A 23,193-nucleotide genomic window follows, 5' to 3' on the forward strand; every position below is an offset into this window, starting at 1 on the left:
ACCCCCACCCGCCGCGCCTCCGCGCGCTCCTCCCAGGAACTGTCGGTCAGAGGTTAAGCTAATATGTGTGCTGTCGGTAACCGGGAGCTGAATGCCAACGGCTCAGCTCGGGGGAATCACGATTTATGTTTCTTGGCACAATTCTTCCTTCCATTGCATTGACGCCTTAAAAAAAAGTGACATAGCCAAGCTCAGAGTCGGCTCAAGTCTTGCCAATTTATAAATTGAGCCGGGGCTGAGAACTCGACGTGGCGCTCCAGAAGTAAAAGAGGAAGGGAGGAAGAAACGAAGCCGGTACTGGGCCTCAAGGAAGCCTCGGCGGCGCTTTACCGGAGGGCAGCGCCGTGGGCGCGGGGCCGCTCCCACTGGCGCGGCCCGGGGAACGTTACAGGGCGAGGCGGACCCTGCGGGCGGCGGCGGGCGGGCTGGGTAGGGTGAGTCACCCCGACTCCCGACTCCGGGTGCGAATGGGCCAGGGCAGGGGAAGGCGGGGCGGGGCGGGGCGAGGCGGGCCTCGGCGGGGAGGATGTGGTGGCTATAAAAGCCCCACCCAGGTCAGGCAGCTCCGCTCTGCATCTGGGGACGCTCGCAGCGCTCGGCGCCTGGCCCAGGTAAGCGGGGCGCCTCGTCCGCCCGCTATGGCCCTGGGGCCACCGCGCTAGCGGGGCGCAGAGAGGCGGGGAAGGAGACGGCCTTGCAAAGAGAAGCTCCAGTGGTGGGGACCCCGAGGCTGTCTGGGGAGAGGGCTGGAGAGTCCGTCCGCACCAGGGGCTCTCTGGGGAGGGGGCATAGTGGGGATCTGGACTGGAGTGAGGGGGGGCCAGGTGCGCCCCAGCCTGGGGAGTGCAGGGCAGAAGAAGGGGGTTGGGCATCCCATCCCCGAAGTGCTCGCTGGAAGCCCGGAGAAGTGGCGCCGAGAGAGGAGCGGGGGGCGGGGGGCGGGGGGAGGCCCCGCATTCCAGACGGGCCAGACGCGGCGGGGGGCAGGGTGTGGCCGCCCTGGAGCCCCGGGTCTGGTGGAGAGCAGACTTACGGCACCCTCCACGCGTTACACGACCCTCTAGAAAGAAATCCCCACCTGTTCCAAGTTACTTTACTTGAAACAGAGGCGCATTTATGGAACTTGTGCCGACTAGTAGAAGGGAAGCAGTGAGGGGAGGATAAGGGGTGGGAGCTGTTAGCAGCGGCCCCCTGCTCCAGTCAAACAAAACAGAATGAAGAAACCTCATTCTCCTTTGTCTAGATTATCTTGTAAGAGCAACTTCTGATTTCCGTGTATCCTTCCCTACTTGGTTGACCACTTTTGCATCGGGAAGGAAGTGTCCCCCAACCCCGGGGTTCTGTGGGGAGGGTTGTCACTGACTGACTTGCACTGATGCAGCAGTGAGTCAGGGACGGAAGGTACAGAAAAGGGCGTGGCCCCTCAGGCCGCTGCTTGGGAGTTCTGTGAGGACGCCAATTCCTACCTTCCTCATAGGGTTGTCATGAAGATTCCAAAAAACACGTTCATTCAAAAATAAATATGTAAAGCACACTGAAAACATTAGGTGCCATACAACACAAAGTGTCCTTATTTTTGTGTTAAGATTTGCCATTTTAAAGTTATTTAAAGGTATTCTCCATCTGTGTACAGAAGAGCAGTAACCTCATGGGTACGTATTGGGTCTTTACCAAGAACCATAGTGTTCTGGAGTCCAGGATTCTGTTCCCCGACACTCAGAGAACTCTACTAGTGGGTTCTATCCAAAAGTGTGCCTAACTGTGCTTGTCTGGAACTTGGTTATTTGGGATGCCGATTTCACTTTCCCACTGAAGCAATGTTATGGAAGGCGCTTAATTTGTCAGACTAGCCCAGAGACCCTGTGTGCACTGAATCAAAAATACTGATAATATATGTGGAATTTGGGAGGTGGGCTGTTGGGGAGCGAAGGGAAAGTGAAAGGGTAGGTTAGGGAGGATATGGAGATAAAAAGAATAAATCACTGAAACATTTCACTGGAACTTTTTCTTCATTTTAAGCTTGACCCTTATTAAATTATTTTAATTGTAAAATTATATCTTTGTCACCCTCCCCACTTTTGTCTCTCTTCCTCCTGATTCTTTGAAGACCCACGCCCCTGCCAAATGGCAAAAGCCCATCCCTGCTTATCCAGTTCTGCATTCCCCTCCTTGTATATCTAGCTAGAGACTAGCAGATTGAATCCATATTCATTAATATTCAATACTAGGAATGGCTGGTGGTCCTAAAATGCCCAGCATCCTAGGGGAGTTGTATTATTTAAAAAAAAACAAAACTTTTTAAACATAAACATCTGTAATTTATAGGATTTGAGGCTATGGAATTAAGGAGCCACATAATAGACAATGTGAAGGGAGATTTTAGATGAGGTCCATTTGAGGGTCCTTTGTGGTCAGTGGTGTTAAGACCATCTCGCAAAGCACTCTCTTCTCTTCTAGCTCCATCTTTTACCTCAAAGCTTTATCAAGGCTTTCTCCAGAAGTTTACAGTGCATCTACAGTGGAAGGGTGTGACCATCAGTGTAAATTTTTTTAGTTGGAGGTTTATGATTTGGGGACCACCTGGATTTTGTGATTTCCTTCAGTGCCAAATGGCTTGCCTGCTGTAAATGCACAGGAAATACTGCTGCCTTACTGGTTTTGATCAGGAGCTTGGTTTTGGACTAGAGTCTCAATATTTAACATCCGTGTCTTTGAGCTATTAAAGTACTGTATCGATTAACGTCCTGGGCGGTCGTGGCCATTAGTTTCCTGACTAATTTCTAATTTAAGTAGTTTTCCTGGCAAGGTAGGTATCTGTCTGTAATTGCTATTGATTTTGAGGGCTGTAGGCTCTTCCTGCACTGTTGGGCCTGGAATCTGGTCTTGATCTTTGCTTGTGTGGGCCTGCTGAAGTGTTTCTCACTAACTGAAGGTGGGTGTGTCACAGAAAAGTCTCAGGCTCTCCTGAGCTGCTTCAAACATCTGTTCATTCAATAATGTTTATTATACCATGTTGTATTCACAGGTAGAAGCACTGGGGATACACCAGTGACCAAAATAGAACAAAAACAAAGAAAATCTCTGCTCTTTAGACTTTAAATCTAGTGGGGAGAAAAATATTAGAGACAAAAATGAGTGAGATGCATAGACAGTCAGTGAATTGTGAACTTGGCCCTTTCCCCACTTAATATTGGTTTCCAGATTTGGTTGGGACTCATTTTCCCTTTAATCCAGCTGTCCCACAGACCTGAGCATCATATTTAACCTGCTTTAGGGAAGGTGTGGTTTAAAGTTATCATGACTTAGCCTGCCTTCCAGATTTGTGAGACTAGAAATGAAATGCTCTTTTTTTTCTCTTGATTGTGGGAATCCACCTCCCTCATAGTCCCTGGTGCCACACCCTGTTCTGGCTGTAGGCTCCATCAGAGGAAATTCCTGTCCTTTAAAAATTTTTTTTTCTGCTCATTCACTGTCGGCTGTATTTTTCCTCCTCCAGTTGCCAGAGGCGGTCCCCAGCTACTTGGTTGGGGCACAGTCGGGGTCAGAAGATGACCAGGCCTGTTCTTCTGTGCGGTTCCACTGAGATTACCTCCAAATCTCTCTCCCAGGGAGCACTCTGAAGCTTTTAACCCCCCTGAGCTCTGTCCTATCAGAAGACGGTGTAGCATTCAAGTGGTCTGAGTTAATACTCCCCAGGCTTGGTGTGGAAAGTTCTGACTCCAGGGAGCAGCTGTCCCATGGAATCCTTGCCCTTTGTCTCTCTGCCACACCCAGTCTCCACACTCCCAGTTCAGAGGAAATCAGAGTCCCAAGGCCACTTGCAAACCCTTCCTCCTTGCCCCTCCTTCTCTGCCTTCCTTACTGAAGATGTGGGTAACATTTCCACATTGTCTTGTGGACAGAGCTGGACCTAGGGGACCCCGGTGGTAAAGAGGGGGGTGTTGGGCAGGGTGTGTGAGGGGAGGTGAGCCACATGTGATGAGATGGAGGCGGTACCCGGAATTGATCTACCAGGCTTTACAGAGATTGGAACCTCCGAGCCTGGGAACTTAAGCCTCAGCTCTGAACATATGGAACCAGACCTGCACTTGAGATATTCTGAGGAAAAGAAAGAATTGAGGAGGAGTGTATTAGAAAAGGGGGGGGAGAGACAATTCAGAAAGATCCAGTGTGTGTAAACCATCCAGAAATGTGAGTACAAAACGCTTACACTGCAAGGCATGGCTCAGACCTATGAGGAAACGGGAATGAGTAAGACAGAAACCCCGTGGGAGGATAGAGTGGAAGAATGCCTTTGTACACTGAGCTCTGATATTTCACAGACACAGCAAGGGAGACAGGAGTGCAGGGCAGGGAGAGGGGCAGGAGAAAGGTAACAGTGTGTTTTGTATCCTGAAGTCTCATGAGAATGTCAGCTGATCCAGATTGAGTGCTCCCAGTGGAGGGAACTTGGAGAGCCTGGGCCTGAGGTTGTAAGACAGCACTGAGTGTGTTGGAGAATTACCAGGCAAGAGTCTGACTTTGGTTCGTGCACGTGTGTGCGTGTGTGTTTGCACACGCTTTATTTATGAAAGAATAAGTAGCGTCCAGCATGTGGAAGATCCTGAATGCTCTTTTGACCCTTTTCTATAAGCAGCAGGGCCCGGTTGGAAATACGTGGGCCATAAAACACTGAAATTGAATTGTACATGTGAAGACCTTGATTTCCCAACCCCGAAAAGTGCCTCAGGCCAAGTGACATCATTCTTCTGCCTGGCTCTTTCCACTCGAGCCCCATATCAGGAGATTGGTGAGAGGCTCTGAGAGTAAGAGGCTGTGGTGTCTGGAGGTAGCAAACAAATATTGATTCAGGTCGGGCAGCAAAAGGGACAGGCCAGAGCAAGTGCCACTGTGTCCCTCCAGCTCAATTTGATCATGGCCACTGGGCAGAATTCCAGGATTTCTGGGGAATGACTTGCTCCTGTGACTCAGGCATTAATCAAGACCATAAAACCAAGGAGAAAAGTCTGTGCTTTCAGGAAGGTTCTGTTCACTAAAAATGCTTTTGAGGGGAGGGGTAGTGAGTGGTGTACACTGGGCACCCCACCCCTACTGCCCACTCATGCATTTTTTGGGTTTAAAATTCTAATCTGGTCCTGTAGACCCAGGATTGCACAGTAAGGACTTGGCAGGGAACTCCAGTACTCCACCCCCATGTCCCCACCCTTTTTTTTTTTTTTTTCTTTGAAAATCCTCATTTGTGTCATCCTGTCCCTGATTGATTCATCATGGTTGCTAGGGCTGTGTTTTTGCGGTAACACATCAACACTCCACATTTAAAAAGTGGGAGTGTTCACAAAACTGCTGGGTTAGTTTCAGGTTGTGCTGGGCACATGTGCCTGGTTGCAGTGTCTTTTTATTTGTGCTAGTTAAGATTTGGGCTTTCTGGAGCTGGTTCTTAATTCATGTCTGTAGAACTTATTTTTATTATTTGAAGTGTTGACTTCTAGGTTTACTTTTTTTTGTTTGTTTCAACCTTGTTGCTAACTTTGCTTTACTTTTCTTAGGGGAAGAAGTTAAAGCCCTTTACCTTGTACTGTTTTTGTTGTGCTGGAAGTGAAACGATGAAATACAATAAAATCTTTTGGGTTTAAGAACCAGACCAACAGGGAGTTCCCATCGTGGCTCACTGGTTAACGAATCTGACTAGAAACCATGAGGTTGTGGGTTCCATCCCTGGCCTCATGCAGTGGCTTAAGGATTGGGCTATGTTGTGAGCTGTGGTGTAGGCAGCAGACGTGGCTTGGATCTGGCGTTGCTGTGGCTCTGGCGTAGGCTGCCGGCTACAGCTTTGATTCGACCCCTAGCTTGGGAACCTCCATCTGCCACGGGTGCGGCCCTAGAAAAGACAAAAAATGAAAAAACAAAAACAGAAAAACAAAAAACAGACCCACAAGCATAGAACCGACAATATAGCACAGAGAACTATACCCAGTATTTTATAATAACCTATAAGGGAAAAGAACCTGAAAAAGAACGTATGTAAAAAACAGTATTGGAGTTCCTGTTGTAGCCCAGAGGATTAAGAACCAAACATAATTAATATCCATATGTATGTGGGTTTGATCCCTGGCCTTGCTGAATGGGTTAAGGATCTGGCCTTGCTGCAAGCTGAGATATAGGTCAAAGAAGCAGCTCAGATCCAGCATTGCTGTGGTTATGGCTGAAGGCCAGCAGTTGCATCTCCACTTCAAGCCCTAGGAATTTCCATATGCCTAGGGTTGCAACCCTTAAAACAAACAAACAGAAAAAAAAAAAAAAAAAACCCTCAAAACAATCACTTTGTTGTATACCTGAAACTAACACAATGTGTAAATCAACTGTACATCAATTAAATAAAAATCTATTGGGTTAAAAAAAGGATAAACCCTTTAAGTTATCTTTTAAGATAGTCCTTATGTAGGATGTATGTTTCTTCTTTTCCAGCAGCTGCATGGATTTCTTTAATGTCTAGCTTTGCACAGTAAGAGCTTTTCCAGTCAGGCAGTTAACAACTCATTTATTAATATTTTCATGGCCAGAGGAAGCTGTTCTGTTCCCTTGGTTAGGGTGGGCCCTAGAGCATCTGTGTTCCCTCCCCCCAAAGGAATTTTTTCAGGCCAGTTGCAAGTGGGTGTGGCTCTTTCAGTCCTTCTCCCTGTACCTCTCTTACTTTCTTAAAAAAGCAAAAACAAAAACAAAACCGTTTCCCTAATCAGTCTGGTTTTAACGATCCTCTTATAGTAGCCCAGCCCTTCCCTGGGAATCTGGGTGCTGGTGTGTGAAGGTACTCATCAACAGATGGAATTTGCTGATTTTTTTTTTTTTTTTTTTTTTGGCAAGTTGAAACCAGTTGGAGGTCTGGGTGAGGCTGCCGTGTTGGAGAGAGTGATGCCCTTTTTATAGTCTGTGGTGGAGTCTGCCAGAAGAGGAGTGGTTATTCGGCTTTTAATGCACTTGAGCATTGTACCCTGCACCATGCTGAGTGGTCAGCGGGCGTGGCGTTGTCTCATAGCGTGGAGACTTCATTTCATTCTCACACTAAACTCTAGGTATGCTAAGGCAGAGCTATTGTTTGTGGTAAGAAAAGTCAGCCTCCTGAGCAAATCCGGTGAATGGGTACTCTGAGCATCAGGCTCAAAGGCCTCTCCATGGCCAAGCTTAAATCTGAACCATTCAGAAACTCACACCTCAGGCTCCCCACATGGCACCACTTAGACAGGGCTGGTTTTAAACCTGGTCTTTTGCCCTCCACCACCCTCCAGACATACTCTCCCCCATCATCTTCTCAGGCTGTCCCTGTTTCTCTGGCTGGAACCTTCCATGGTGAGTGATTGCCCTTCTCAAACTAGTCCGTACCAACCCTTATCAGATCCTTAGCTGACCCTTCCTTCTGTTGGTTTTTCTTTTTCTCTGTGTCTTAATCTCTTGGAGTGAAGAGCCACCGTGGTGAAATTGAAAGGGCGGGGGCCCAAGAGTCAGAGGACCCAGATCCTGGCCCTTCCCCCTCTTCCTTATTAGCTGAATGACCTGGGCTGGTGTTCCTGGGGTGAGAAGGGAAGAGAGCTGGAAGGTCCTGCCCGGATGGGCAAAGCCTGCAATTCATAGTGTGTCTGCCCCAGCCCTTAATGCAGGGCAGGCTGAGTGTGTGTGTGTGTGTGTGTGTGTGTGTGTGTGTGTGTGTGTGTGTCTTGTTGATGGATTACCTGAGTGTCACCAGTGTTTGTAACCTGCAGTAGCCCTGCCAGGACTTTATTTTTCTGCTTTCAAAAGTAGCAACACACTGACATCTTCTCATGAATCAAATGGACTATATTAAGCTAATGTTTGAGCAAACATGAGTGGCAAAGCCGACTGTTTCTTCTCAAGCTTAATCTAGCATCTGCAAAATGACTTTGTATTGCCAGGGGATTAGATATAGTGAAGTAACCAGGATGGAGTGAAGAAACCAGAAGATTGGATGGAGTGAAGAGGATGAGGGCCGTATTTTCTTTCTTTCTTTCTTTTTTTTTTTTTTTTTGTCTTTTTGCCATTTCTTGGGCCGCTCCTGCGGCATATGGAGGTTCCCAGGCTAGGGGTCGAATCGGAGCTGTAGCCACCAGCCTATGCCAGAGCCACAGCAACAGGGGATCCGAGCCGCGTCTGTAACCTACACCACAGCTCACGGCAACACTGGATCCTTTAACCCACTGAGCAAGGCCAGGGACCGAACCCGCAACCTCATGGTTCTTAGTTGGATTTGTTAACCACTGCACCACGACGGGAACGCCCGTATTTTATTTCTAAGGTGAAAAAAAATGCTTACCAGTAAGCTTGCATGAAGTAGGAAATATGTATATGGATAAAGAAGACACTTGCATGCAGTAGTAGCAGGCTACACAGATACAGCTTTTTGGTTCTTGTGATGTTGTTGCTTTTTCTACAGAATGACTATAAATAATATAAGTGATAATTATACAAAATAGCAACTCATTATTTCTGAAGATTTGTTTAGCACCTAGAATGTGCAGAGGCCCTCTTCAGTCTGTGGGGAAACTGAGTCTCTTTGGGGCAGACGAGGTAAAACTTGCTCCCCGTTTCGTTGAATCATACTGTGTACTTGCCATTTGAATACATGGTGCATGGCGGAGACTCCAGACACTTTTGCTCAATGAGTAAATCTCATGGCATCTGAAAGTGTTTCTGACCTTGAAAGGGGGGAGATAGTGCTGTGGAATGGGGGTTGCAGCCACCCTTGAGAGCAGATGCCCAAGTAGTGGTGGCTTGAGGAGTGGGCGGGGTTTGTCACTAGGGGAAGAAGTGAGGGTAAGGAGATGGGGTAGAAGACAGGAGTCAGAGGGCTGTGGGTTAAAGATGTTGGAGAGATGCTGGGAACAATTTGGCTCCAGTCCACTTTTGCTGGGGAATAGATAGAGGGGCTGGGTGGAGCTGGAGTAAGAGAACAACGCCTAAGGATGGATTTTGAACTATCATGACAAGATAAAATAGGAATTTAGTTGAGAGTGTCATGCAGGATTGATTTGATGAAAGAGCGGTACAACTGTGGATGGTTAAACAGAAAGGAAGATTTGTAGGGCTTTTTAAAATCCTGATTTTTCTGTCTCAGTGTGTTATGGGAGAAGGATTAACATGAATCAGATGGCCTTTGGTTTGTATGGTACTGAGGCTCCATGGGGGACTTGGGTGGGGATTCGTCTCCAAGCCAGTGCTCAGAGCTGGAAAGGCAGCTGGAAAGAACCACACGGCAGAAGCTTCCCTAAACATCAGAACCCATGGGAAGTACCTGATCTCACATATACATGGAATTTAGTTCACCTAGAAACATCTCCGTTTGTAACTCAGACTTACTGGTCTTCTGGATTTTGTTTTGCTTTGGCTGTTTACAGTGGGGACCAGCATTCTTTAAGGCAGGTGACAACAGCTTACCCCTCACAGCAGACCTCATCCAGTTCTGACTGAGCCCCAGGGGCAAGAGTCAAGGCCAAGGCTTAGGTGGTCCCTTTCCTTGGGAATTCATCTCCACTTTGGTGATTCTCAGCAGAAAGATACTGATGAGACCTTCTGGGATGTTTCTTGGCTCAAGGTGAAGTTGGAGATTTCTTGTTCTATCAAGCCCCAGATTCAAACTGTCTTGACAAGAAATCTCAAACTTAGTCATCCCATCCAGCTATTGTGAAGGTTTCTGGGCTAGGATTGAACTGTGCCATTGTCTGATGCTCTAGTCCAGCACTGCCCAATGAAATAGGATGTGAACTGCATATGCGGTTGTAAATTTTCTAGTATCCACATTTTAAAAATCGTAAAAGAGAACAGATGAAATTAATTTTTTGTTTTTGTCTTTTTAGGGCTGTACCCTTGGCATATGGACGTTCCCAGGCTAGGGGCTGAATCAGAGCTGTAGCCACTGGCCTACATCACAGCCACAGCAGCACAGGATCTGTATCGTGACTGCAACGTGCACCACAGCTCACAGCAATGCTGGATCCTTAACCCACTGAGCAAGGCCAGGGATTGAACCTGCGTCCTCATCGATGCTAGTCAGATTTGTTTCTGCTGAGCCACAACAGGAACTCTGAGATTAAATTTAAATCATGTACTTTATTTCCTCTGATATACCTAACACATTATAAATCTAATATATAATCAATATAAAATTATTCACAGATTTTTACCTCCTCTTCTCACACGAAGTCTTCAAAATGTGGTGTGTGCTTTGCACCTACAGCACATCTCAGGTTGGAGTGGACACTTCTCAGTTGGGCTTGATAGCCCCAGGTGACTGCTGGCTAGTGTATTGGGTAGTCTAGCTTCAGAGCAAGACCCTTAAATAAAATAGACTTTATTTGGGGGGAAAGTTTGAGGCTACAGAAAAAGAGAAAATCACAGTCCCATATATCTCCAGCACCCCGCTACACGCACACAACCTCCCCAGCTGTCAAAATCCCCCACCAGAGAAGTGTGATTCTTAAAGCTGCTAGACCTACACTGACACATTGTGATCACTCAAAGCCCACAGCTCACATTAGGATTTGCTCTTGGTGTCACACATTCTATGGATTTGGACAGATATATAATAACATGTCTCCTCTATTATGGTTTCATGGCCCTTAAAATCCTCTGTGCTCCATCCCCTCATCCCTCCTTTCTCCCTCTCTAATCCCTGGCAACCACGGATCCTTGTACTGCCTGAAGTTTCCCCCATGTCTGTTCGTGGCTTGAGAGCTTATTTCTTTTCAGTGCTGAGTACTATCACATTGTCTGGATGTACCACAATTTATTTATAGAAGGTGATACTACAAATCAGGATTATATCCCAGCAGTGGGACATACAGGGGGTAGGGAGGGTGTGTGATGGAGTCTGAGTGGTGTGGGAGTGGAGGAATTGGAATGGTTGTGCTTTTTCAGTTTTGCCATGCCTAAAGAGCCTTGGTGAGCATCAAGAAGAGCAAAGAGTAGTGTAGGAGAGAGCTCAGGGTGAATGTCTTGCAGAAATATATGCATAACCACAAATAAAGGTGAATCCTCTTCTCTTTCATTCGTCTAAATCACCCCACACAGAGCCTGGAATCTGCCTAGTCAAAGCCTTCCGATAAATTAGCAAATGTCTCTGTCAAAATACTCCCTCCAAGCCAATTGTAGGAAAACATGTAGACTAAGCACACTGCTGGAAGAGAACAGAAAGCAGCTTTGCATGGGCAGGAGTTCCTCCATCAAAGAATATGAAGCAAAAGGAGACCAAAGTAGGAGTTGCTGCAATTCAGACGTCATTACCACTGCTGGAGGATGCAGCTCTCCTCTATTTTCCTTATTTTGGGGATACTGCTGCTGAATGACCTGTCTTGTCTCTGTTGAAGTATTTCCTGCCAATGGAGCACTTTATATTGGCAAGGGTTGGTGTATCAATTCCGAGAACTGTGCAATTGCAAAGCTGAAAAGCCAGTTCATCAGGCTATGGTGTCACTGGCTGATTAAGTGTATTAATTGGAAGATGACTTCATTTCATCCGTTTTGAATCTTAAATACAAGGGTCCATCTTTTACGGAGGGAGTGAATGTCAGAAAATCAGCCCATTGTCTTTCTCATAAACAGTTTAATATCTTCTAAGCGTCAGTGAGCTAAGAAAATCATTATGGATAGTAATAAAGTTTCCATTTAGGAATGAGCCAGCGTGAAAATGCTGTTGACTTCACTTCACACCCATAGTTTTTAGACCTTTTTGAATATATTAAATCACTGGTGGAAAGTATGGAAGAAATGGCAGGTTTGACAAGATTATCACTTTCTACAAGAGCTGGAAGATGCGTCTTAGCCTATTTGAACCAGTGGCACTGGTCTTGGGGAGCATTTTGTTTTTGGTCTTTGCAAGTCAGACTCTCCATGTTCTTTTTAGACAGAGCAAGAGCAAGTCCGACTTGTTCTGTGGTCTATCCCAAACCTAAGGCAGACCGTCACCCAACTTTAGTTTTCCCAATCATCAGCTGGGAATTGCATCTATTTGCAAAAACTACTCTAATATCCTCAGATGAAATGGCCCAAGAAGTAGCGATTAGTGTCGTGAATCACTGTGCTTTGGGGGAAAGGAAAACCTTTTCATACTAAAGACTTTGTTGTTTTCTTTTTTTTCTAGTTTCTTTGACAATGTCTACCGTTCATGAAATTCTGTGCAAGCTCAGCTTGGAGGGGGATGTAAGTATATCATTTCCATTTTGTGTAAGTTCCATAAATGGGGCGTGTCTCTGGGTAACTGTACTCCCTCCTTTCCTTGTACATCTAAGGAAAAGCAGGACAATATTCAGACAATCATTTGCCTTCTTGCTTCCCTGGCTTCCGCATTACTTCAGCGGTTCCTAGTAGTTCCATTTGACGTGATGGCCCTAGAAACCATCCTGACCTCACGTTAAAATGGGACAGATCCTAGTGACCCTGAGGTGGCTGGAATTTTATCCTGCTATGTATGTAACATGTCAGTGGTAGTAATTGTTAGGATGATACATGACTTTTAATGTCAAGCTCTGGGATTTTATTAAAAATGGGCATAAGTTACAGTCATAATGAAAATGATCCTGCATGTTTTGAACTTCTTATGGTGTCCAGGGAGTTATTCCAGACAAGGACGCTTTAAAATTTAGCACCTTGGAAAGCTTTTCTCCCAAAGAAGTAGATTTTTAAAAATTTTTTAAGTGTTATTTATTTTTTAGGCCATGCTTGTGGCATGTGGAAGTTCCCAAGGCAGGGATCAAACCACACCATAGCACTGACAACACCAGATCCTTAGGCACTAGGCCCCTAGGGAACTAAATAATAAATGTATTACTGTTTTCAGGTTCCCCTTTTTGCTGTGGCTCTCAGGGAGCTTAGAATTATATTTGATTGTCTCTCACAGGAACCTGGAAACTCAGATATTTGCTATTTTGTTTTAAATTTACAAGTCATTGCAAATGCTTTTAGAGTCAAGTAGAATGTAAATTATGAATTATGTAAAATATCTAATAATACCACACATCTTTCAGGTCACCTTGGCAGAACTGGCTTTTACAGAAACCCAGCAGTGACACTGGTCTGTAGGCGTATCTTGCAGATACTTCAAAATATGCTCTCCCTGAAATTAAAATACAAAGAAGCACTCAAGAGGGTTGACAGCAGCTTAGGTTATATGATGCAGAATCCTCTGTCTCTGGTGCTTGCCCTTAAAACCTTAAGATGCATGACATGACGTTGGTGTGAGCACAGGTTGTATGGATGTATAAAGCCGACATTGTTTTCATCTTTCTTCTTGGAACTTATGCACATGTTGTCGGCAACCGTACAAGCTACATGTTGAAATCTCAACAAATCCAAGAGCGCAATAAATTTTTTCTTAATAGATCAGATCATTAGATCATTTTTAGCATCAGGTTTTATAAGAGGGCTTTTTATGCGGCCTTTGAAGTTACTCTAGTATGCATTCCTCAGTGTGCAGAGATGGATTATAGAAAATGTCATATATTCCCCCATACTTTGAGGAAAGAGGGACATCATTTGAATTTCAGACAAATAGACTTCATAGATAATAGGTTCAGTTGTCCATTTAATTTTATTTCCAGAGTACTATAAAATTATGCAAAACTTTTCCCTACTCACTTTTGTTTTTGGAATGAGGCATCTGGTAAATGCAGCCATATGTGGTGTGGCTCCATGCTGACCGGACTGCCTGCCTGTATAAAAAACTGAGGCATTGTTAACAAATAGGAAAATGTGTTCCCTTAAACTTCCATCCTCCTTTTGCAGCCACCGTAGCAAATATAGCAAGTATTTCAGGATAACGCTTGTCCTTTTCTTGAATGTGTTCTCCATTGTCATTGAGTTACTCTTACTGGAAAGTTTAAGTAGTGAAATTATATGGAAAACACCTTGATAATCCACTGAGCTTCAGAGTTATAAATATTAACTAGATTGACTGTTTGGCCAAAGTAGTCACCAAGTATATTTGGAAACGTTTTGTCCAGTCTTGAAATTACATTTGTGGCTTATCCTGGGAGGTGTTTCAGAGGATGGCATCTTAGTTGTTTCACTATACAACCTCACTGCTGATAAATGCTGAAGTGCCTCATAACGTGATGTCTGTGGGTGCAGAGGTAAGTCAGGGCAACTCAGGCTCTGACTCTTCCCAGAAACTGAGCCTAGGCAAGGTCATAATCTATGATGGGCAGTATGTCCTGGGGGGAGGCAGTGCTGGGAAACCTTGACATGGAAGGTAGAGGCAGTGGTGGATAGCTCCACCTGCCATCAGCCAACCTAAAGCACATGGTGAATCCTGTTTTGTCTGTCCTTTGCTTTGGGACTGGATAGCAGTGAGGAGGAAAGCTGTAGGAGCATTTCAAAGGAGGGAAGGAGTTCCCTGGTGGCACAGTGGGTTAAAGATCTGGTGTTGTGGCTCAGGTCAGGTTGCTGTTGTGTTTGCATGTTTGATCCTTGGAACTTCTACATGCTGCATACGAGGCCAAAAAAGGATGGGGGGGGTAGGTGGGAGAAAGGAACGCTTTGGAAAAGGAGAACTCATGGGGAAGCACGCTCTTGTCCTTACCTCAGTCTGAGGTGGGTGGGTCCATTAGATCTGGAAGCATAATGAGCTTTGAAAAGTGCTGGAGGAGTTCTCTTAGGGTGAAGCAGGTTAAGGATCTGTCATAGTCACTGCAGTGGCTTGGGTTGCTGCTGTGGTGCGAGTTGATCCCTGGCCCGGGAATTTCCACATGCCATGGCATGCCGCCGCCCTCCCCCCCCCTCCCGAAAAAGAAAAGCATTGGAAAGGAAGAAGCCATGGTTTAAAAAGCCATGGTTTAAAAGGCCCCACAGGGTGGGTCGGACGCACGACATAACTAGGAAGAGCGGCAGCCAGAGGGAATCATGTTAAAGACAGCACAGGGGAGGGACAGAGACGAGAACAAGGAGCCAGAACTTGGCTGAGGATGTGGGCTGTGTGGCCTGACTACCTTGGTGCCTCGGTGGTGGCCCAAGGCGGGGATGGAGGAGGAGGATGCTTCCCTCGATTATCTGGTAGTTAAGAGACAGGCAGACAGGCTCTTACATTTGCTTTTTAAAGAACTGTGAGCTCAGCGATACCGGCCCAGTGGAAATTTATGTGTCTGTAGCAAAAACTTGGCTAAACACACTTGTCATTCAGGCATTTCCACATTTCCAGCTTGTTTCAAATTGTTGCCAGCCCAGTTTCATGCTCATCAAAGCCTTCCCCAAAGAAATAGCTGGTTTCAAGGGCCCAGCTTTGCCTTGTCTGCTTTTGAGCTGGCATGGAAAGTAAGATGAAAAGTAGAAATAGATACACCATATCCTAAACGAGCTGAGCCTTTGAAGAGGGATTCTCATTAGAAATAAGGAAGTTTTGTATCCTCTGTGTGATGGTGTGTTCATACTTACTGAGTTACCTGGCCTAAGAAGGATGTGAATTATTAAAATTAACAATAGGAAAAAAAATCTATTTTAGGAATTGATATTTCAACAAGAGCATTTTATTTTATTTTTATTTGTTTTGCTTTTTAGGACCGCACCCGCAGCATATGGAGATTCCCAGGTTAGGGGTCAAATTGGAGCTGTAGCCGCTGGCCTATGCCACAGCCACAGCAACGTCAGATCCAAGCGACGTCTGCAACCTACACCACAGCTTACTGCAAACCCCAGATCCTTAACCCACTGAATGAGGCCAGGGATTGAACCTGCATCCTCATGGATGCTAGTGAGATTCATTAACCACTGAGCCATGACAGGAACTCCTCAACAAGAGGATTTTAAACTCGTGTAATTTGAGCATGTTTGTCTTTTCACCTCAGCACTCCACACCCGCAAGTGCATATGGGTCCGTCAAAGCATACACCAACTTTGATGCTGAGCGAGATGCTCTGAACATTGAGACGGCCATCAAGACCAAAGGTAAGCCATACATTTGTTCTCCTTGTCAAGCTCTGATTGAGGCATTTTTAGCCTCTTTCTTGAATCTTCGTGCATTAGTCATTTGATATTGTCATCAAGCTTTTAACGAAGCCCACACCTCTCCCACCCATCCTTCCCTCCATTCTCCCTCTCTTCCTCCCTTCCTTCTCTCCTTGGAGAGAGGAAGATTTAAAACATGAGAAACTAAATTAACCAAATAGCATAGTGGGATGGAAAGAGGCCTTAACTGAGAGCCAGGAGGTCCGATTCCCCGGCTGTGTGCTTTGGGCAAGGCAATTCATCATGAGACCTGCTTTGGTGCCCCTTCTCTAAGGAAGAAGTTGGTCATGGTGATCCTAAGGGCCTCTTTTTGGTCCTGAATCCCCTTGAATTTCATCACATTTGTTGGAACAATGCTGGGAACGTTTTACTGCTCTGACCTAATGAGCGAAAAATTCAGACTTAAAAAAAAAAAAAAATTCTACACGTTATACTACTCCTTAGGCCTGGAGCTCGAATTCCGAGAGCTGTCAGAATGATTTGATTTCCTCGAGTTCCAGGATGAGGAAGAGAGGACCAGGAGGCATAAAAGCCTCCACTCCGAAGTACAACAGATAAAGCATTTAATTGGGTAGAGTTGAGCAAGGGCCTGTTCAGGTCATCCTGCTGTTTTCTGTATGTACAAAAGCCAGTGTTGAGACCTTTTTTTGGCTTATGTTAACAAAGCATGTATCTCTGGGGTTGCCCCATCCCCGGATCCCTGGAAGCATTGTAATTATTGTGGTGATGCTTGTGATTCACCTCTTTCCCCCTGTTGGTCAAAGCATTGCCTTTCATGTGAGGCTAGACTGAGACGCAGACATGATCTAGGGGTCAGAGCAGCTGCTGGCTCATCCCCTGTTTACCAGCCGTGGGACATTAGGACAGTGGCATGTTTTCACTTACTGTTTCACCGTGTACAGTTCACATACAGGTCACTGCTAGACTGGGGGCCTCAACCAGGGTGACCTGGGGGCCTTAAATGAGGGTGCCCTATGCCCCCATTGTGCCTGCATATTTGTGATTGTTTCCCCTTTCACCTTCAGAATTGTCTTATTTTGCACGACAAATCGCACATTCTCCTTTTCCCAAAACTCTTGGAGAAACTGGCGACTGTGTTTCCAGGAATAGGAATGAGCATAGAAAGATCCTTCAGGTCTTGTGGTTCTAACAGAACACAAGAGGTTTGCATCATCAGGCTCAAAGACAGCCTTTGTTTCCATGAGGACACTGTGGGCACCACCCGGCATGGTTGCCCGGGCAACTGGAGAGGGAACAATGAAGTATCCCCACTAGACCTTTAAAAAGCCATCATTTTTGGTGCTTTTAAATGACCATAGTTGCCAAAGGCCAGGTTGGGAAGTCAGGAAGCCAGTAATCAGAAAATGAAACTGAAATCTGAAGGGCTACTTACCTCATTGCAGTCAGTTCTACTTGGCCGAGCCTGGGGGATGAGAGCATGTTTTCATGGGTGCCAGTCTTACCTTTCCACTAATTTACTAGCTGTTTGACTCTGGGAGAACATTTACTTCCTTAAAAGCCTCAGCTTGCTTTGTATAAAGGGGAGGAGAACTAATCAAAGTGCCCACCTCACAGGGTCGTTGTGAAGTATGAAACACTTAGCTTGGTGCCCAGCATAAAGACAGTGCTCAAAATATGCTACCTTCACACACACACACACACACACACACACACACACACACACACACACACACACACACACACTCCACTTTCTTAAAACTCACCCAGTCTCGCTATTTGGATGTGCCTCCCTTCCTGGGGTTTCCCAACAAGCTGTTGTGGAAACACAATCCAAGTTGAAGAGTTACCTCATCTGACAAAGATGGTGCCTTTTGCAAGCTTGAAACAAAGCCTGCTTTTATCCCTGCATGAGAAAGCTTTTAGCACACTGGAATGTAAAGATTGCGCAAAAGAATTCTGGTAACAGCTGAGAGTCCCATGGTAATAAAAACACCTCAGGCCCTTTCTGAGTTAGTAGATGAATACTGTGGTTTCTAAGCAGAACTGTCTGGAGGGCTACGATCTGGATTCCTGCATTCCGTTTCGGTCAAGTGCAGCTGGCATCCCCGTTCTGGGGATTGCAGCTACTTATTGAGTGCTGCTCATTATGGGCTGGCATGGCACGAGGCACTTCAGGAATATTCTTCCCAGGTGAATTGCAGATTAATCCTCTGATGTAGTATACTGTCCACCCTGATTGATGAGGGACGCAGTTTAGGATTAACATGCTCCAGGTCGCTTGGCTGTGGTTCATGTGGGGCTTGAACCTCTGGCTCTGTGGAGCTCCAGGGCTGTGTTCTTAAGCACCTCAGTGTTATGCCTCCCACCTGCCAGGCTTGGACTTCTTTCTCTTCAGGCATGAGAACATTTTCTAGCTGTGATTCTATGGATGTGGGATTCGTGTCGTAAATATGAGTCCAGCTTTTGGTCCCCTGTTTCTCTCTGAGACTTAATGTTCAGTGAGTCTCAGTTAGGGTCTCTTTTTACATACTTATTTATTCTTGGTGCCTAGTGATTTTAAAGAGTAACTAAATTTTCTTGAGTTAAGTCTATTGGTCCTTTAAAATAGTTTCTAGGTTGTTGGTATATTTAGAACCTTAAATCCTTCTAGGAAACTTGAGAGGACAGACTATGATATCCATACAGAGCTCAGTGTACCAAAGATGTTATAATCAGCATTGGTCATGAGAGTGACAAACCCAGATCCATCTCCTAGCTGGGGAGTGACTCAGTAAATTATGGCAACTCCTTTTGTATTACATAGAATGTCTGTAGAATGTCACAGACACGTGAAAAAATAAAGTTTATAAACAATTTTTTACATTGTTACTGAGATATACTTTACCTACCGTATTTCATCTATGTAAAATGTATATAAAATATAAGATGTACACAATTCAGGTTTTTTAGTGTATTCACAGATTTGTACAACCATCACCACAATCAATTTTGAAACAGTCATTTAAACATATTTCACCTTAAGTTTATTAGTTGCAGGAGTTCCCATTGTGGCTCAGCAGTTAAGACCAGACTAGCGTCCATGAGGATGTGGGTTCGATCCCTGGCCTCGCTCAGTGGGGCTCAGTGGGTTAAGGATCCAATGTTGCTGTGAGCTGTGGTGTACGTCGCAGATGCAGCTTGGATCTGGTGTTGCTGTGACTGTGGCATAGGCCGGCAGCTATAGCTCCGATTCGACCCCTAGCCTGGGAACCTCTATATGCCATGGGTGCGGCCCTAAAAGGAAAAAAAAAGTTTGTTACTTGCATAGGAAATGGACATAAAATAGTATGTACAATATGATCACATTACAACAATTTTTTATGTCAAAAATTTTAAAGAAGGCATTAATTAACTCTTAATAGAATTATGGGTAACTGATACTTCACTTGTGCTTTCAGTATATTCTGTATTTTCCAAATTTTCTAGAATTTTTCTATTTTCTATTTTTATATTTATATAATTTTTCTGTTTTTATATGATTTTAATATACATATCACCTTCATAATGGAAGGCAATAATCCAAATGAAGACCAAAAATGAAGTCATTACAGTTGACTCTTAAACAACATGAGTTTGGACTGTGTGTAAAAATATCTTATACACGGTTATTTTTTGTTAGTAAGAACTGTAGTACCACACAATCAGAGGTTGGTTGAATCTGGTGTGGAACGAGGATAATGGAGCAGTGACTTAAGTTATATGTGGAGTTCTGACTGTAGGGAGGGGTTGGTGCTTCTAACCCTGAGCTGTTCAAGAGTCAGCTGTAGTTGAGAAAGTCACATCCTTTTTGTTTTGTTTCTCTTTCCCCTGTATCTTTTTAGCTCATTTTTTAAAAAAATGAGCTAATTAAGATCTTAACTTCCCTTTTAGAATGACTTTCACTTTAAGTGTAATTAAGAAGCCCTTGCCACACCTTAAGCCTTTCCTGGGAGAACACAATGCCAGTTAATTGGGGTTTCCTGGAGATCAAAGGCGACAAAGGGCAAACCTCAAATGCTGACACAAACAAAAGCCAAAGGACCGTGAAAAGATAACCCTCTGGGCCCTGCTCCCAGATGGGTAGCCCAAGCGCACGTGTGTGCGCACGTGTGCATGGGTGTCTGGGTATGGAGCATGCTATACACTGGCTGCACCGGATACTCACCAGCCTTCCTTTGTCAGGGTGCTCTCAGGAAGAGGGGCTGAGTTCAGATCTCCTGTGGCCGAGGGTTCCTTGGTTGCTGTGAAACACAAGGACCGTGAGGCAGAGCGAGCCTGGAGTGGAGAGGCTGGGAAGGCAGGGCAGGCCTGGTGAGATCTGGAGGCCGGTATTGTCTAGGCTCGTCAGAAGGCTCCACAGCCACTTTTCCCCTCTGCCCTCATCTTCTCTCCCCTGAGCTGCTAGGACACCTGTCCTCTTTGAATGGGCCTCCTTTCCGCATTCATTGCAGATTCTCTTTCTAGCTCTCTCTCCAGGTTATTCAGATGCTCCAAACAGAGGCTTTGCTCTTGAGTGTGCAGTCCCCTCCTGGGCAGGGCGGGGGTGGAGGCGGGGAGGGGGGGGTTAGCCCACTTCTCACATCTGGGCTGTTTCTACTCAATCTCTGCCGGAGCCAGTACACAGCCTCTTCTCCAGGCTTTCTTTAAGAGGGAGACAGAATCAGTTATCCCTGGATCTGTCTCAAAATACTTGCCATCTCATTTAGAGTTCTTGTCACATTGTGTTACAGTTATTTACATGTGGGTTAGTCTCTTCACACCAGAATGTGAGCTCCTTGAGGGCAAGGACTTTATTTCATTAACTGTCCTAATGCCCAGGCCCCTAGGCGTTGTGTGAGAAGGTGCAGATTTAACCCAAAGAGTAATCCAAGTGTAGACCCATACCAGAGCAGACAGGTGGGTGCACAGTGGGGACCCATGGCTGGCGAGATACGGCAGCAAAAGACGGATTGAGTCTGGACCACATCCACAGAGACTTACAGTCCCCTAGTGAGCTTTGATCCTTTTTCCAAAGGGAATGTAGCTCCTGCCCATAAGTCTGCTTTGTTCCCTGTTTGAAGGGATCTCATTATTCCCTGAGCTTGTCACCTAAGCCAAATGCATGATTATTTGGGGGTATACGCTGGCTTGAGGTAAACTCTGCAATTGCTTACCTTAATTAACGTCTAGTTAGACACTGAATAAAGCTGTGCAAAAGTAGTAATATTGCTTAATTAACAAGAGGTTTCTGAGACTTAAATCTGTAGGAGTCTCTTGGTCTAGATTGGCCTTGGGTTAAATATATACTGCGGAGTGTACAACACAGCTGTGAATGGTTTACCATATGGGTCCAAATAACTAGAAAGGAAAGTCAGCTAAATTAGAAAAGGATGAATCTAGACTACATAAAATAGATTGTAATTAGAAGCAGCACAACCCCAGAGTTAGTGTAAGTGCCAATAAACTGGTACAGCTTTGGTCTCTCTCTCTCTGGAAGGGGAGGGTAATGAGTTGCCCTATTATTATTGCCAGTTTTGATTTTAGCAGTATTTGTGTTCTCCGGAAGGGTTGCAAAAGCCGGTGATTTTCCCCCACTTCTTATAAGCACAAGTATAGAAGCCTAACTGTAGCAAGTTTTTACACTTTTTTCTTAACACTTTTTCACTGGGGCTGCTTAAGATTTCCAGCATGGTCAAGAGACGGCACACGCAAGCCAGGGTGTGTACTTTTGGTTTGTTGACTAAAAAATACACAACCTGAAAGTTGGAAGTTAAGTTCTATTTGGGGCAAAATTAGGACTTAAGCCGGGAGACAGCATCTCAGGTAGCCTGAGAAACTGCTCCAAGGCGGTGAGGGGGGAGCTAGGATATATAGGGTTTTTGCAACAAAGGACAGGTAGCAGGCACAGAAGAGGCCTGGGCTCCCTGAACTCATTCTTTTGATAAGCACCTCCACTAGCAGGGCCAGCATCCTGAGTTTTCACAGCCTGCAGGACTCACCAGCTCTTCCCCTTGGAGGTGACTACATTTATAGATGACTATGATGTTTTTTGTCCTTAACTACAGACTGGGCTGAAATACCACCCAGGGAGGAAAAGGGGGAATTTCAGGATACGATAAAGGTGCATGCAGCACACACATTTTATAAAAGTTTGTTGCTGATCTCCTGAAGGTTACTACCAGTCACAAGGAGCAGACATCACCGTGAAGGATTTTAGTGTTTTTCTAGATATGAGGAGATGCAAGAATTGGGCACATAATACCTTCTCCCGAAAATATCTCGACTATCTGGAGGCCTGTTCTTCCAGTTTTCCTAGAGCACAGAGTGCCTCACTGAGCTCCACTCACCGGGTGCTGTGGGTTGGTAGCTGTAGTGGCTCATGTTTTACTCTGTGTAGAGGCTGAGGCGGTACAGCATACCTGGAGGTGTATATTCATTTAGTAAGGACAGTGATTAGGAATGGATTCTCTTCAACAGTGCAGACTGGCTCTGAAAAGTAGCTTCCCTCCCATAGAAGGAGCCTGAGAGGTGAGGGACCAATAAGAACCCACAGGTCTGAGTGGGAGCAGGCTTGTGGGAAAGGCCTTTGTGACTCATGTAGCCCAGAGCCTTCCCCCGCTCCTGGCAAGGAACATGAGGGAACAGAACCTTCCTGTAGATGAGGTCTTTCCCTTTCTTGTGCAAGTTTACCTGAGACCAAGTTCTCATCTTACAGCACTGCCAACAGGAACAAACAGGGGCCAGTGCTGAGTCACAGCCAACTTTACTCTGAGCAGAGATTTTCTTCAAAATGATCATTGTCTTTGTGGGTGTGGAGATGCCAGACTCGACCCAAGAAGCCAGTCCCTGGTGCCTTTCTTTTCTGTTCTTTTTTTTTTTAATTGTCCAATTGCTTTTCTTTCTTTCTTTTTTTTTAATTTAAATTATAGTTGAGGAGTTCCCATCGAGGCTCAGTGGTTAACGAATCTGACTAGGATCCATGAGGGTGCAGGTTCAGTCCCTGGCCTCGCTCAGTGGGTTGAGGATCTGGCGTTGCCATGAGCTGTGGTGTGGGTCGCAGACGAGGCTCTGATCTGGCGTTGCTGTGGCTGTGGCTGTGGCCAGCAGCTACAGCTCTGATTCGACCCCTAGCCTGGGAACCTCTATATGCCGTGGGTATGGCCCTAAAAAGACAAAAAGACAAAAATAAATAAATAAATAAATTATAGTTGATTTATAATGTTCTGTCAATTTCCG

The 23,193-nt window shown here is 45.4% G+C and overlaps 1 protein-coding gene across 6 annotated transcripts in view; it reads left to right on the forward strand.

Moving 5' to 3' along the window:
- Nucleotides 1-214: 214 nt before the first annotated feature.
- The window catches only part of ANXA2 (annexin A2), a 46,259-nt gene continuing 23,280 nt past the window's right edge, over nucleotides 215-23,193 (forward strand). For 2 of the 6 annotated variants that reach the window (XM_085011025.1, XM_085011035.1), the window contains exons 1-3: nucleotides 568-611; nucleotides 12,146-12,204; nucleotides 15,840-15,939. Coding sequence is in view for 4 of the 6 variants with exons in the window: in XM_085011014.1 (XP_084867140.1) it covers nucleotides 12,157-12,204; nucleotides 15,840-15,939 (148 nt within the window). In the remaining 2 variants the exon portion in view is untranslated. 6 annotated transcript variants of the gene reach the window in all.

Source organism: Sus scrofa, chromosome 1, assembly GCF_054392235.1.
Source record: "Sus scrofa isolate SSC_HxYL_T2T_F1_AM1 chromosome 1, Sscrofa_HxYL_maternal_Yorkshire_Landrace_v2.0, whole genome shotgun sequence".
In the NCBI taxonomy this organism is placed as follows: domain Eukaryota; kingdom Metazoa; phylum Chordata; class Mammalia; order Artiodactyla; family Suidae; genus Sus; species Sus scrofa.